The sequence below is a fragment of the Miniopterus schreibersii genome (genome assembly GCF_964146895.1).
Source record: "Miniopterus schreibersii genome assembly, chromosome: 3".
NCBI lineage: Eukaryota > Metazoa > Chordata > Mammalia > Chiroptera > Miniopteridae > Miniopterus > Miniopterus schreibersii.
In genome coordinates, this window is record NC_138103.1 from 72,838,325 (window position 1) to 72,855,748 (window position 17,424).

A 17,424-nucleotide genomic window follows, 5' to 3' on the forward strand; every position below is an offset into this window, starting at 1 on the left:
GACATGGGGGGACGTGCACTGGCTTACTGTTGAAATAAGAAGCTGTAACCTCTGCCTCTCTTTAACATTTAGGAATAAAGACACTAACTTAATGAGTTGTAAAAATATTTCACAGGTTCTTCTCATGGTCATACTCATTTTATTTCTTTCCCCCCCCTTTATCTTTATTGTTGAAAGTATCACAGGTGTCCCCTCTCTTTACCCCCCCCCATTGATCCGAATTTATAACTTCTCCCAAAGTAATTTTTAAAAGGAAAGGCTAAAGAAGTTAGAAAAATAAAGTGCCACTTTCTGTCAAGTATATAAATTAATCTAATTTTACTTCACCGTTTTTCAGTAAGTGGGGTTTGAAAGATTTTCTGTTCAATGTAAGGAAATATAAGTGAGGTGTGCAGAGGACCTGTACCTGCTCAAGTTTTTTAAGTGAAGATGAATATAAATGAGGCAAGTATTTACAAAGGACTTAGCACTAAAAGGCTTCCTGTGACCTGAAGAACCGAGTGTCTAGAAAACCATGGGGAAACCACAGTCTGCACTGAAATGTAGTGCAGAGCGAGTCACGCTGGACTCATTCTAATACCCTTTACCTCCAGGTTTTGGAAAAGGAATACTTTGTGTGCTCTGTCAGTAGACGTAGTTGTGGACCACAAAATAAAGTGAAAAAAATCATTCACAGCTTTTTAGAATTGAGACAGCTTAGAGCAGAATTGCTCTAATTAAGATCGTTTAATAAAAGCATCTTACTTTAAAAATAAATGCTCATCTTAGGAATAGATTTTTGCAACATTAATGTTCACCAGAACTGTCTTAGGCTGTTTAGAAAGTTAATGCTCTAGTTGCTTTTTAAACCACTTTAAAAGATTTGTTAAAAACACATTTTAAATTTAAAAGTATTATGATGTAATCACTTGCTGGAATAATGTGAAATGATTATTTGAAAATTGCTTTTTGTTAAGTAATTCATTAGATTTATCTTGTTTTGTTTTCAAGAACAGTTGAATAGTCATAATAAAAGATTGGTTTTTATTAAGTAATTCATTAGATTTATTTTGTTTCCACGGGCAGCTGAATGTTTAATGTTTTTCAGATGATAGAATTATTTTGACAATTTTAAAGAACATAATTTTCTCACTACTGCATTTTCTCATGCCCTCCCCTCACTTTGAAAAATCTTAATACTTTAGAGAATTTATGAGAAGCATGCCTCAACGGAAGACCTATAAATAAATAAACGTAATTAATGAACCTGTCTGAACTAGTTGATTGTTTCTGTTGTAGACCTCGTAAGTGGCAAGCCTTGGTGGCTGAATGACACATCTGCTTTTCCTTCTGCACTTCCGATGAATGGCACACACCCGCCCCACAGGCAGAAGAGATCAGTAAGCACGGAGCGCTTCGTGGAGACGCTGGTCGTGGCGGACAAAATGATGGTGGCCTACCATGGCCGCAAAGACATCGAGCATTACATTTTGAGTGTGATGAATATTGTAAGTTTGATCCCTCTATATGATACTTTAACTTAATAGTTTGTTGTGGTTTTTGACTAAGGTCATTGATTTTTATTGGGAAATAATGATTTAAGAATTTATTCATCTAAAATGAGAAGGACTTGACCTACTAACGTTTCAGTTTTATAGAAAATACATTTAAAGGCGATCTTATTGTTTATTTTCAGATAATACGACCCTTTGAATAGGTCGTGTTAAATCTTGCTTAAGAGGTTTTCTTTAACTTGAAACCAACTCATCCTCCTAATTACTATGTTGTTGATCTTCTTTAGGAGAAAATATTTCTTGAGGTTGACTTGTAAAATAGGCCTTTTACCGAGGCATCTTGAGGGAAGTGTTCTTAGTGACATGGGATGAAAGAAAACATTTTTATATACACCGTGGTTAAATTCATGAAAAATCATTTTGCCACTCTATAAAAAAAAATACTGATCACCCTATGATTTTTGTCTGACTTTGTGTCTTTTCTTATTTTCTGGAGGTCAGGTTGCCAAACTTTACCGTGATTCCAGCCTAGGAAACGTTGTGAATATCATAGTGGCCCGCTTAATTGTTCTCACGGATGATCAGGTAAGAATGAATTAGTTTATAAATCTAGAATCTTAACAGACAGGCAATAGGATTATGTATTATAATATAATATATTTTATTATTATTCCTCTTAGGAAGTTCTAGTTGAATATGATTTTCGGCACTATGCACTTAGTATTTTAAGCAAATTTTAAATACTAGTTTACAAGAATATACCTCTTATGCCATGTTAAAGCTATATATGTATATAGCTGTATGTTTCAGTGTAAAAGTGAACATTTGCATGACAGACCTTCTAATAGTGGTTTTGGTTGATTTTCTCTGCTGATAATCACACATATTCACATTACCATTAAAGCTGGAACTGGAAAGAATGTTTGTTGAATAGTACACTAAATTAGCTCTCGGTCAGATATTACAGAGATAAAAATTGGCAAGAGAGTATTCCTAGAAACCACTGCTTCTAATTATAGCCCCACTTTAGTCTTCAAAAGTTTTAACAACTGACCTTAGTAATTTGTTTGGAACATTTCTGGTATGCATGTTGTATTGCAGCCAAACTTGGAGATAAACCACCATGCAGACAAGTCCCTCGATAGCTTCTGTAAATGGCAGAAATCCATTCTCTCCCACCAAAGTGATGGAAACATCATTCCAGAAAATGGGATTGCCCACCATGATAATGCTGTCCTTATTACGAGGTATGGTTTGTTGCAAGTATTTTACCTTTGATTGTTGTGTTTGATATTGTAACTATATTTGGCTCTATCTAAAGCCTCATTTAGGTAATGAGTATAGAGAAAGTAAAATGGTAATTTCTTATTCACTACTAAGAAAGACTATATTACACTTACTGTGTTTGCATCAAATGAACCAAATAAGAAAAAAAGATTTAATTGAGGTAGAAATTTAATAAATATCTTACCTTCTACTAAGGTCTGTTCATAAGGTTTAATTGGAAGCACATATATACTTTGTTAATTGAACCAAATACATACAATGCAAGATTTTTAAAAGTATGCAAAAAAGCATATTTAAAAAGTAAAAATGTTATCACTCTTGGTTATAAAATATATTAATGATTCTCACCTCCAAATGTTAAAAGGGAGGGCATCGGTGGTTACACAGTATACTTAGATAAATGTTTATTTAATTAAAAATAATTTAGTTAAGAGATATGAATATAAAGAAGCAGCTTTATTATACTGTATGTTGAATAGCTTGTCTCTCAGGCAAACATTATTTGATGACAGCCCAAAGAGTGCAAGTATTTCTTTCCAGTTTTACAAAACTGTATTACTCCTGTTTTATTCCTTCCTTTCCAACAGCTCTGTAAAGTAGATATTAGTATTTTTGCCATGTAAGAAATGAGGAAACTGGTTCAGAATACCAAAGTTGCTCAAGATCGCTCAGCTAATAAGTGAAAAACCAGGACTCAGACCCTGGAGTTTCTGTCTTTTTTGATTCTATTATGCTGTCTTTGTTTTTTTATACTCTAGTTATGATTGGTTAGAAATACGCTTAAATCATTTTAAGATAAGTTTGTCTTTTGACCGCTTATCAGCATTTAAAGTGCAGAACGATAAGTACTAACAAAACAATAAACAAAGTAGAAGCATTATTCCATCTTAGCTAAATGCAATAGCCTTTGTTATTTTGATGATTTCTTGTAATTTGCAAGGCAGTATTTCACTTATACGTCACCTGTGGTGTGCTCATGGCTACATTAGACTCTGTGGAGGGTATATCAAGTATATGGCATTAGACCCTTTAGACCCAGAATCCTGCGTGAATTTAGCTTAAAACAAAATAATTTCTCTTAGCAGAGTTGTACAGTTAAAGTTCTTGAGTTTATTTTATTTTTTTACAGTTAAACTTACTTTAATTGCCTTCATCTACCTAACTTTGTAAACCGGAAAATTTTGTTTATGACATGCTTGCTGATTAAAAACAAAATTGTACAGTTCTATATTCACATGTGTTGACACGTCAGTCTGATAAATTCTGCAATTCCGCAGAGTCTTGTGGTTTGGAATGATTCCCAAATATTTTTGAGGAGTTAAAAATATACTAGAAATTGTACAAATATAGAAACCTTTGTGTAAAAATATATATGGATATCATTAGCGTCAATGAAATTACTAGAGGAAAATGTCTATTATGTATGGTTAAGAAAATGATCACAGATATTTACATTGGCTTCTGTGTTTATATTTAGAAAGCCCTACCTCTGCCCAAAGGCAACACCCAGTAGGCTCTTGATGCTCCACATTTTTCTTATTGTGTCTGCATCAGAGTTTTAACTTTTGCATCAAGTGACAGAAGTTACACCAACAGTGCACGTTTATAAGTACTGGAGTAGTGACATGCACCTGGGCGATAGCGGCTCTTTCTCGCACTGGCTGCATGTGACTGGCTGGCTTGTTACTCTGGGTTGGCCCAGGTATTTTTTCATCCCCTGCAGAGCTCTTGGCTTCAGTAAGAGCTTTTAGTGCTGTTTCGATGTCTGAGAGTTGAATACAAAATTTTCTTTGTTAACTTGTCTTCTGATGGTCAGAAGAGCACTAGAACTGATCTCGGGATTTAATAGGACAGTATTTAAAGAGTTCCTATCTCATGTCACTTTATATGGGCTATGTAATGGAGGTTAGAAAAATGCCTCTTTGGGGCAGCATAGAGTGCCCTTTGAATTGTTACTCAAGTTTCAAAGTAACCGTTAGCTTATTTAAAAGCCTACAAATAATTCTGAATTATTAGGGCCACAGACAGACTTATCCAAAGGAGATGGCTATGATCTCTAGTATTTGGGGATTTTTGTTGTAGTTGTTGGGGGGCGGTTACCAGTGCTTGAGTCTCCTTTATAAATTTTTGATTTGTGAAATTGAATATACATTTAAATCATACTGCTACTTTTAGTAAAAATAATTATGAGAATTCCACAGGTGATTTTATAGTAATGTTGAAAACTGTTTCAAATAACTCACTTATTAATATGTTCAGGGTTAGGACTCCACCATTTAGAGGTATGATCGTGATTTATGTTGGCTTGAAATGTGGGCTCACTAGGGAGAAGGTATAATGTGTTTATTGGGAATTCCAGAGAAAAATTGATGGGTATGTTTATCTCCACTAGGCCTAATTTTGTCCTAGGGATTTAAATGTTTTAAGCAGAAAGCCATTTGGAACCATAGTTACTAAGGTAATAATACTAGTTGCTTTTGAAAAAAGTATAAAAACTCAAAATGTTATCTCCTCTTAGCAATTGACATTTCATTGTTTTATTTTACTGACATAAATGTAAAATAAACTGCTCTACAAAGCTATCAGATTACTGTGATTAAACAGAAATAAAATTAAGTAAAAGGAATTTTGTTTACATGGTATAAAAAATATTGAATTAACACCAAAGAGCATATTAAAACTATATATACATATATTTTAATTTTATATACATTTATGTTTATTTTTATAAATAAGTACATTTATAGAATATAGTGTTATATATCAGATAACTTTATCTAATCTTTTTAAAATAATTGAGATATAACTGACAAATAAAATTGTATATATTTAAAGTATACAACATGATGATTTGATATACATGTATATTTTGAGCTGATTACCATAATCAAAGTTAATTAACACATTTATCACCTCATGGTTACCTGTTTCTTATTTCTTTTTTGGGGTGAGAATGCTTAACATGTACTATTTTAGCAAAGTTCAAGTATACATACAGAATTATTAACTATAGTCACGCTATACAGTAGATCCTCAGAATTTATTTGTCCTATAGCTAAAGTTTGTACCCTTTTACTAACATTTCCCCCACCCCCAATCCTGGGCAACTACCATTCTATTCTTGGTTTCTATGAGTTCAATTCCTCTTTAAAGATTCCACATATAAATGAGATTATACAGTATTTCACTTGCTCTCTCTGGTGTATTTCACTCAGCATAATGCCCTCCTGGGTCATCCATGTTGCTGCAATAATAAGACTTTCTTCTAGTTATGACTGAATAATATTTGTGTGTGTGTGTGTCTGTAGTGTGTGTATACCTGTATCTATATCATATTTTCTTTCTTTTTTTTAGAGGTAGCTTACCACAAATATAGTTTTATTTAAATTTTATTTTTTAATTATAGTTTACATTCAATATTATTTTATATTAATTTCAGGTGTACAGCATACTCGTTAGACAATGATATATATACTTCACAAAGTGGTTCCCACAATATTTCAAGTACCCACCTGGCATTGTACATAGTTATTACAGTATTATTGACTATATTCCCTATGCTGTACTTTACATCCCCAGGACTATTTTGTGACTACCAATTTGGAGTTCTTAATCCCTTCACCTTTTTCACCCAGTCTCCTAAACCCTCCCCTTCTGGCAGCCATCTGTCTATTCGCTGTATTTATAAGTCTTTCTTTTTTGTTTGTTTGTTTATTTTCTTTATATCCCACATAATGGTGAAATCATATGGTATTTGTCTTTCTCTGACTGGCTTATTTCACTTAGCATTGTACATCCATGCTGTAACAAATGGTAGGATTTCATTCCTTTTTTAGGGCAGAGTAGTATTCCACAAATGTACCACAACTTTTTATTCACTCATCTGTTGATAGTACTTGGGTGGCTTCCATAGCTTGGCTATTGTAAACAACGCTGCAGTGACATAGTGGTGCATATATTCTTTAAATAGTGTTTTGGATTTTTAAAATATATACCCAGAAGTGGAATTGCTGGGCCACAAGTATACCACATCTTCTCTATCCATTCATCTGCTGATGGACACTTAGGTTGCTTCCATAGCTTGGCTGTGGTGAATAGTGTTGCAATGAACTTGGAAGTGCAGACATCTCTTTGAGGTACTAATTTCCTGATTTCACTTTCTTTGGATCTATTACCCATAAGTGGGATTGCTAAGTCATATGGTATTTCTACTTTTAAATTTTTGAGGAAACTCAAAACTGCCAGCAGGGTAGTCTCCATGCAGCTTCATCAACTGAGGTTAACATTGGAACATTGCAGGGATGCTTACTGGCTCAGGCTGCAGTTGTTTGCAGCAGCAGTGAAGGATGCTGTGGACCACCTGACCTCTTTCTCCCCCATGGGGCATGCTGTGGGGGAGGAGAGTCCTCTTGGTGCCAGGTTCAGCTTGCAGGCACCTGTGGAGCAGTGCTGGAGCCAGGGACTGGAGTGCCAGTGCCCACAGTGTGACAGCAGCTCCAGGGTCTGGTGCGCTGGTTACCCTGCAGTGATGATGTGTGAAGGGCAAGTATGTGCAGAGTGGCTATGAAGACAGAGTCTGAAGCATGGGCATTCACAGAGCAACAGTGGCACTTGAGTTCAGGGTGCTGGCTACTCTGCAGTGCTGTGGCTCTGTGGGATGTGGACATGGGTGGAGCAGCCACAAGGCTGGAGTCTAGAGCATGGGTGAGTGCAGGGCAGCCCTGGAGCCGGGGTTTGGAATATGGGAGCCGGTGGAGCTACTGTGGCTCTAGTTAGGTGTCCTCAGGTTTGGAAGGTGCTGGCAGCCCTAGTCCCAGGGCAGCACAACAGCAGCTCCTTCTAGGGGTGAGCAAAGCAGCATCTCCTTTCCCAGGTCTGCAGCAGTGATGGCTATTGGTTACCTTAGTGTGAAAGAAGCGTGTCCTCTGTGGAGCAGGCTGGTGGGGCCCGTGCCTACAGACTGCAGGGGTCCTCCCCTGCAACTGGGGCGTTTGCAGCTGTCCTGAGGGTTGTTGAGGCCCTCAGACGCACAGGGTGCTGGGGCCCGCTGCAGAGCAGGCCACCAAGGACTGTGATGGTGCCCATCGTGTGGTTCCCATCCATTTTCTTTGTTCCTAGTTGTCTCGGACATCTCCACTAAGCTGGCCTCCCCAGTGACCCTTTCTGTGTATTTCCACTTTTTGCTCCATTATGTTGCTGTAGGCACTTAGTTGCTCTCAATATGTGGATAGGAGTCTAATTGTCTTTTGTCAGGAAATGAAGGTTGGTATCTTCTATTTCATCATCTTGCTGATGTCACTCTCCTAGCTTTATTGGTTCTTAACACCTTGCCATACCAAAGAGCAGTTCCATGTCACTTTCTAAAGTGATGTATGGATACTTCACTATGGTGTATCAACTAACTGACATCTTAGCTCTGAATACCAGTGCTAGTGCTATAGTGTATAAATTTGTGGGAATATGGCCATATGAAAAAAGTAAACATTAATGGTGGATTAATGAAACTGATCTTTCATTTTTGTGATGTTTTTAGTTACAATATAAGTAGTAGTAACATTGATTGCATATATAGACTAGATTTATTAAAATTATTTCATGATTATTAGTGTTTACCTAAATCAGCTTGCTAATAATTTTTTAATTTATTTATATTTTTAATTTATCTTTATTGTTGAAAGAATTACAGGTGTCCCATTTTTCCCCCATTTGACCCCCTCCACCTCACTCCCACCCTCCCCAGGCCTTCACAACACTATTATCTGTGTCCATGGGTTATGCATATATGCATATAACTTCTTTGGTTAATCTCTTCCCACCTTCCACCCCCTTCCCTCTTCCCTCTGCCCTCTGAAATATGATTGTCTGTTGCATGCATCAATGTCTCTGGATCTATTAGTTTCTCAGATTCTTTTGTTCATTAGCTTCTTCTTAAAGAAGACCCTTCAACATTCCATGCAGAGCTGGTCTGGTGGTGATGAACTCCTTTAGCTTTTCCTTGTCTGAGAAGCTCTTTATCTCACCTTCAGTTCTAAATGATAGCTTTGCCAGGTAGAGTCATCTTGGTTGTAGGTTCTTGTTTTTCATCACTTTTAATATTTCTTGCCACCCCCTTCTGGCCTGCAAAGTTTCTGTTGAGAAATCACCTGACAGTTGTAGGGGTGCTCCCTTGTAGATAACTAACTGCTTTTCTCTTGCTGCTTTTAAGATTCTCTCTTTGTCTTTAACCTTTGGCATTTTAATTATGATGTGTCTTGCTGTGGGCCTCTTTGGGTTCCTCTTGTTTGGGACCCTCTGTGCTTCCTAGACTTAAAGTCTGTTTCTTTCCCCAGGCAGGGGAAGTTTTCTGTATTATTTTTTCAAATAGGTTTTCAATTTCTTGCTCTTTCTTCTCCTTGTGGCACCCTAATAATACAAATGTTGGGCCTCTTGAGGTTGTCCCAGAGACTCCTTACACTGTGTCCATATTTCTGGATTCTTTTTTCTTTTTGCTCTTCTGGTTGGGTGCTTTTTGTTTTCTCATGTTCCAAATTGCTGATTTGATTGTCAGCGTCTTCCACTCTACTGTTGATTCCTTGTAAATTATTCTTCATTCCAGTTCCTGTAGCCTTCATTTCAAATTGATACTTTATTATGTTATCGATTTTCAAAGTTATTTCCCTAATAGTCTGCTTAAACATCCTTATAAACAAAATTCTGAAGTCTGTATCTGTTAGCTTGCTTGGATCTATTTCATTTATTTATTTAATATTTTTTTAAATTTTATATCTTTATTGATTTCAGAGAGAGGAAGAAAGAGAGACAGAAACATCAATGATGAGAGAGTCATTGATTGAGCCCACAACCCAGGCATGTGCCCTGACCGGGAATTGAACCCTGATCGCCCGGATCCTAGGTCGATGCTCAACCTCTGAGCCACGCCCGGCCGGGCAGATCTATTTCATTTAATTCCTCTTCTAGAGATTTCTTCTGTTCTTTCCTTTGTGACATGTTTCTTTGCCTCCACATTTTGGCTGCTTCCAGGTGTTTGTTTCTATGTATTGGGTAGAGCTGCTATGTCTCCTGGAATTTGTAGAGTGGCTTTGTGTAGTAGGTGTCCTGTAGGGTCCAGTGGCTCAGCCTCCCCAGTCACCTGAGCTGGGCCTTCTAGGTGCTCCCCTGTGTGGGCTGTGTGCGCTGTCCTGTTGTAGCTGAGCCTTGGTTGCTGTTGGCGTCCCTGGGAGGAATTGACCCCCAGGCCAGTTGGCTGTGAGGACCAGCTGCAACTACAGCCAGAGAGCTGCTGTGCTGGAGACACCCCTATGGAGCAGGATTTACTTCAGTGGAGCTTTGGTGTTCACCAAGTGCGCCCCTTGATTGTGTCACTTGTGGATGTGGTAGGGTTGTAATCCAGGATGGTTCAGTCTGACCACCAGGTGCACTGTCTCTGGGGCCTCTGGGGAGGTGCTAAGTCAGCCTGTGCCAGTGCCTTGCCCAGAGCCACCCAGCATGAGCTACACAGCAAACAGTAGTTGGCTGCTACTTGTGCTGGGCTTGGAGGTGTCCAGGAGAGGCCAAGCTATGAGCCAATGCAGCTGCCGCTAGTGTCAGGCCTGGGGCCGCTTATCAAGCCGTATGGGGCAGCTGCTGCTTGTTTGAGAGATTTTAGGAAAGTCCTAAGCATGAGGCTTGAGAGGCCACTTGCACAGAAAAGCCACTGGAAATGGCCTGGATGAGCTGCAGGTGGGAGGGGCGGGGCCTCCGGGAATCACGGGGCGGGGCCAAAGGTGGGAGTCAGGTGCTGGCGATTCAAACATGGCGCCTGCCTGCCGGCTGTGTGCGGGGAGGACTCGCCACAGGAGCCATGGCCTCTGCCAGCCCTTCTGCCTGGGAGGAAGCCGCCCCTCCACCTCTCGCCCGGATCTCAGGCAGGTTAGTTCCCCCGAGTGTCCCGGGTCCTTTCAGGCTGTTGCCCGGCGCTGGGCTCAGAGGGAGCGTCCGAGTGAGTCCGTGCCGGGCCCTTTAGAGGAGCTGCTGGGGCTCCCGCAGCCTCCGCGACCCTCAGCCACAGTCCCCGCTGGTTTCACAGCCCGGAGTTGTGGGGACGTCTCTTCCGGGCCCTGGAGCCCTGGGCTGGGGCCTGCTGTGGGGTTGGGTCCCCCTTTCTCCTCCGGGAAACCTCCGTGGCTGAGATTCCCTCCGGGTTTAACCCGCGGCACTGGGTGTGGGCCCCCGGCCGCGTCTCTGAAATTCAGCCCCGCCCCGCCCGCGTCTCCGCCCCTCCTCCGGGTCTCGTTGCTCCTTCAGCTCCCCGGTTGTGGGGCTTCTGTGCAGCCAGATGTCAGGAGGCTCTGGGTGATGGTGGTTCGGTATTTTAGTTGTGATTTCGATGTTGTTGTGGGAGGCGGCGGGTGTGGCTACTACCTACGCCGCCATCTTGTTCCACTAATAACTTTTTAAAAATAATGGAATGTGACACTATATAACTAGGTGAAGAAATGATTAGTATTTTTGTACTTGAAGCTCTGGAAACAGAATTTAAGAAGGTAAAATGGGACACTGTGTACACACTTAAAAAGTTACTCTTGCTACAAAACTTTCAGATTATCCTTTGTACTGAGAAACTAAATAGCTATTTAGGAATAACAATTTACAATTTGACAGATTATTTTAAAATTATTTATATTTCCACAAGAACTCAGGAAATATCTGCCACAAATTGAAAGTCAAGCCAATTCCTAAATTTATTTTGTGCAAAATTATTAAAGAAATCCGCAGGCATTTAGAGACATAAAGTGCGCTTTCACCAATGTTGAGCAATTAACATGAAAACGCTAATGCATACATTTCCTGGCTTTGTCTGCTGTCTAGCATTGGAACAGTGTTTTCTATCTTCATGATATTAATATATAACAGTATATAGTTCAGATAGGAATTATAACCTAAATTCTCTTTTTGTAACAGCTTTACAGACCATACAAATTACCCAAGTTAAAGTGCACGACTCAGTTGAAATTGGTGTATTCACAGAGCTGTGCAACCATCGCCTTGATTTTAGAGCATTTGCATCGTTCTCAAAGGAAGTCATCCCCATTCCTTTCGCCTTCCCCATCTTAGTCCCTGTTTTAGGCAATCACTAATCTACTTTTTGTCTCTATAGCTTTGCCTAATCTGGACTTTTTGTATGAATGGAATTATACATTATGCAGGCTTTTTTTGCCTGGCTTCTTTAATTTTGCACAGTGTTTTCACGGTTCATCCAGGCTGTAGCATGTACCAGAACTTCATTCATTTTATTAGCCTAAATTCTTGAAAATTCAAGATACAGATCTTTAAGACATTCTTCTGTTAATAGGATACCCTGCCATAATTATATTTCCTTTTAGTTTTTCACTAATGAAATACATAGGACCTATAACTACATCTCAAAATCCATTAGCAAAAATTGCACACTAGGTCACATAATTTAGTCATTTAATTAAAATGAGCATATTTATCCTCTTAAGAGATCATGCACAACTATTTGCTTTGATGCTGCTGGATTTTAAAGGGATTAGAATTTCCAAAGTCAACTAATGTTTTCAGGTGGGAGATTAAAAATAGCTATAGAAATGGTTTCTTGCTAAAATTTGGTCTGTAATGTGTAGATTGAAACAAATTTTCTTGTTTTTTAAAGAATGTATCAGAATTATATATTGGCTTCATGATTATACATTAAAACAGAGGAAAGGGAAATTAAATGTGGTACATTAACATTTATTTGGTATTCATTTATGGTATTTTTTAATCCTTAAGGAAATGCCAGTTAAATTTTTTATGAACTATTACTAAGCTTTTAAGAATATGCTAGGTTTATAGGCCACAGAGGAATCTTGAATTCAGAATGTGGATGAATTGATTTCGGTATTTGGACACTGTGAAGCATTTTTTATTCTTTTACCACTCTGACTCTGTCATTCTTACCCATTCCCATCACCCTTCTTCCTTTTTTAGGTACTTTTCACTTGGTCACTGGCTCATTAATTTCTTACTTAGATTTGTTCTAGATGTTTCTTTCCAATCTATGATTATGACAGAATTGGGTGACCATAATTTCTTGTGCTATCTAGGATACTTGTGCTATCGAAGAGTGAGAGTACCATTGACAGTGTTGTCTAGACAATAGGCACAAACTAGGACCAGGTAAAACAGGATTATGATCATCTCAGGCATTACCTATTACAAATGGAGATAAGAAGATACTTTTCCCTCAGTGCCTAAGGTTGACTAAATACATGCAATTAAGTAAATATCTTTGTACACACTTTGATTAGAATTATACTTTGTTCGTAATGGGCATCATTAAATAGTTAAATCCAAGAAGGATATGTTGTAATAAACACTTAACTTCGAGGAATAAGTTTATTATTTATAATGGTTTTATGGATGTATTCATGCAGTTCCTTATTATGTGTAAAATATGTAAATGCTTTATAAATAATCATTATTACCTCACAATAACTTTATGAGATAAGTTCTGTTATCTCCATTTTATAGATAAGGAAACTGAGGTTCAGGGAAGTGAAATGATTGGCAAGATCACACAATAATTAGAAGACCAAGGATTTAAATCACGCAGGCTGTCTCCAGAGTTCCTTTAGAGGAATTATAAGGGTATTCAACAAAAATAATGTGCAGATACATTAATAATCTTGGTGACTGTGATAGACAGACTTCAAAGATGGCCCCCAATGATCTCTGCCTCCTGGTGTTCGTTACTTTGTGTAATCTACTGTTGAGTTTTGGTTGGATCTAGTAAACTGAACCCTTAACAATGCAGATTCTTCCCATCTATGAGCAAGGTATATCTCTTTATTTAGGTCTTTTTTAACTTTTCTCAGCAGTATTTTGTGGATTTTAGACCTTTTGTTATTTTTTGATGTTATTGTAAATGATATTGTTTTTAAATTTTCTTTTTATAATTGTTCATCACAAGTATATAAAAATACAATTGATATTCTGTCCTGTTCCCTTGCTAAGTTCATTTATTAATTTTAGTAGCTTTTATAAAGATTCCAATGGATTTTCTACAAAGATTACTGTGTTTTCTGATGTTAAAGATAGTTTTCCTTTCTTCATTATGAATGATTTTAAAATTTTTCTTGCCTTATTTCACTGGCTAGAATGTCTAGTACATGGTGGAATAAAGGTGGTGATAGCAGACATCCTTGCCTTGTTCCTGATTGTAGTGGGAAAGCATTCCATCTTTCAACATTAAGTGTGATGCTTCTTTTAGGGTTTTTGTGGAGGCCTTTTATCAGGCTGACAAAGTTCTCTTCTATTCCTGGTTTGCTGAGTTTTTAAGAGGAATGGCAGTTGAATTTTGACAGATTTTTTTTCTGCATCTATTGAGATAATCATATGATTTTTCTTTTGTTAGTTTATTAATACAGTGAATTACATTGATTGATTTAGAATGTTATATCAACCTTTGCATTCTTGGGTTAAACCCAATTTGGTCATGATGTATTTCCTTTTAATATATAGTTAGAAATGATTTGCCAAAAGTTTGTTTATATATTTTTCAATCTATATTTATGAGGGATATTGTTTTGTAGTTTTCTTATAATGTCTTTGTCTGGTTTTGGCATTAGGGTAATGTTGATCTCACAGAATGAGTTGGAGAATATTTCTTCCTTTCCAACTTTCTGCAAAGGTTTATATAGAATCAGTATTATTCCTTCCACAAATGTTTTATAGAATTCACAAGTGGAGACATCTGGACCTGGAGTTTTCTTTGTGGGATGATTTTTAAGTACCAATTGAAACATTTAAATGCAAAATGTTTATTGCATTTATATAAAAAGTTAAAGATGAATATTTAGCTTTATACAATATCAAATAATCATTCTGAGGAGTATATTAATTATTCAAGTATTTATTCAATAGATATTTTGCATAGTAGAAAGTGGGCTTTGGAGGCATCTAAATCTTTTCCCACCTCACGTCTTTCATTGGTGACCTGGGGCCGAATAACAAAGCTCTCTGAGTTTGTAGGATGGTGTGGTGTTATGATATGTGTGAGTACTTGGTACACATGATAGAGAGGGGCTAGGCACCTAGTAGAGAGCCATAGTAATAATTTGGAGCTATTATTAACTATATGTTAGACACAAACCAAGTTTTGAGACGACAAAGTGTAGTAGAATCGTAGACACAGCACCTAATTTTATATGGAGGAGAATTCAAGTATAATTTCATTCAGGGTATAATATTTGATCAGGGACTTGGAAGTTCAAGAGGATTTGGATAAATGATAGATAACCTGTTCAAGAAGGAGGCCCTGCATGTTCAATGACATAAAAAAAAATGTGAGAGGGAAAATGGCCTCCTTTCAGGATCTGAAAGCTCGGTATTTTTAGGGTACAAGTATGTCCGTGTTATGTAGTGCTAATCAGAAATATATGGGCATGGAAAATTTTTCAAGAAATAAAGTAAAGCAAGCAAATGAAGTTACATGGAGAAGAGTCCAAGCATAACTTCATAAAGCATTATTTCTATTATTTTTAAAAAATGAAGAAAACTAGTGAAAAAAGAAATTTAGCTTTTATTTTCTTTATATGAGGAATGACATTGAAGAAATTTAAGCATAATAGTGGCATGATCGGATTAAAAAATGTCCCTGGCAGGGGCGTGGAAGATAAATTGTGTGTGAATGAGTGCCTTTGTGTGTGTGTGTGTGTGTGTGTGTGTGTGTGTGTGTGTCAGCGCTAATATATGCAAAGCAGTGAAAAATGGGTAGAAAAAAATTCAACAACTCTTTTCTCTCCAGTTCAGAAAGGCTTTGTAGAACCATTTGAATTAGCACTTCACTTTCCTTTTTTACTTATCCCAAAGAATTGGATGCCAGGCAAAAATATTTGAGTTCTGATGCTGGGAGATGATGATTTCTTGATGAGTGAAGTAAAGGGGTAAAAAAGAAAGAAAGGAGATTTGGGGAATGACAAAACGGGGAAAGGGGAGACTCCATTTAGAGACACTTATTAGAACTTATTCCATGAAGTCACAAGATTATAGTCACTAATTTGTCTTAAATTTAACCCAGTTTTGTTTATTTCACATATTTCATTATCAGTATCAGTTGATAACTTCTGCTATCACTATAATAGCTAACTTCAGGTATCATTATCGACATTAGTTCTATGTTTCTGAATGGAGGCAGTGTTAATATAAATAACTTAAAATTACCTTGGCTAAAAGGAAATGAAAAATTAAGCATTAACTACCTTATAGGCTACCCCTGAAGCCTATATAATAGTTTCTAATTTTGTTTACAAACACTTGATTATTCAAGTAGAATTATTATGCATTTTCTAAGTTAAATGTATTACTAGCTTTCCACTTTATTGATTTTAAAAAACCACATCCAATTTAATGATTTAATTTTAATCTTGTTCTGTTACTTAGGGTTGCTTAATTATGATTAGTTATTCAGTAGTATGGCAGTAAATGATATTTTGTATATAGTAAATTTACTTCTAATTTCATGTTCGCTTTCTCTTTCTCTTTTCCAATGGCAGTTCTTCACTTCCTCAATTTTTTTTTTTTTTAGTATTTTGGTTAGGAAGAAAGCTTTGATTTCCTACCTTTTGTACAACTGTCAATTCAATAGAGACCGAGCTTGCCCTTTGGACTGCTCTCATGTAAACTCTCTAGGAAGTCATCAGGATTGCCAGATAGCAAGGTACTTGGTTGTGTGGCTGGGTCCTTAGGAACATTCAGATATGTAAAATAAATTGTTTAATGGTTTCCAGAAATAAAGTAAGTGTATTATTTACCTGACTTGGGTGCAGCGTGTAAATGAGGGAATCATATTGGTGCTTAGCAGGCAAGTGCTCCTTGCAGCCCTTTAAATCTGCTCTGGCTTTCCTCCTTGGCATGTAAGTAGTTTTAATTTCTCATAGAGTTGTAGAAGAATAATGATTATATTCATGAGTCTGAATGTTTATTAAATGAAAGGTGACTAAAAATAGTAACATTTTCTCAGTGTGTGAGAACAGGCAACAATTGAAACTACTTTCAGATCATAGCTTTTGAGCTTTGGAAATGAACCTGTTATATGACTTCTCCTTTTTCATAAACAATGCCTTATAGCAAGAGAAGTTTGTAATGAAAATTTTTGTATTAACTTAATTGTGATTTACTTTCAAAACTTACCCCCTTTTTTCTAGAAGTATAGCTTTAAATTAAGGAAATTTTTTTTTCAAATATTGTTCTGAGTCATACTGGCATGTTGACTTATACCTGCATTTATCTGAATCTGGTTATCTACCTACTGTCATTCTAAACTTTGAGTTTGTTTGTATCCAGAAAATATTTGCACTTTCAGTAGGCTCTTCTTTCTACCACTATTATTTTTGTGCTTTTTGTAAGGCAGCTATGTTTGCCACATAGTAATCAGTCCCATTTTTAGGGATCAGTGCATTTATAGAGGAAGCTAAAACATAGTTTTCTTATTTCTTTTGGATTGAGGTTGTTGTTGGTTTTTTTTGGTAACAATTTTATATAGATAAAATCCACAGACCATACAATTCATCCATTTAAAGCATACAATTCAGTGACTTTTAGTATATTCATAGAGTTGTGCAACCATCACTACAATGTATTGATCAAATTGTTTGCTTGTTTG

General features: G+C 37.0%; 1 protein-coding gene across 2 annotated transcripts in view; it reads left to right on the forward strand.

The window, feature by feature from the left end:
• The window catches only part of ADAMTS6 (ADAM metallopeptidase with thrombospondin type 1 motif 6), a 207,326-nt gene that overhangs the window by 22,822 nt on the left and 167,080 nt on the right, over positions 1–17,424 (forward strand). The window contains exons 5-7 of one of the 2 annotated variants that reach the window (XM_081132538.1): positions 1,279–1,487; positions 1,995–2,078; positions 2,595–2,740. In XM_081132538.1, coding sequence (XP_080988664.1) covers positions 1,279–1,487; positions 1,995–2,078; positions 2,595–2,740 — 439 coding nt within the window. Of the gene's footprint in view, positions 1–1,278; positions 1,488–1,989; positions 2,079–2,594; positions 2,741–17,424 lie in introns of those variants that run through there. The other variant, XM_081132539.1, reaches the window with a different exon arrangement.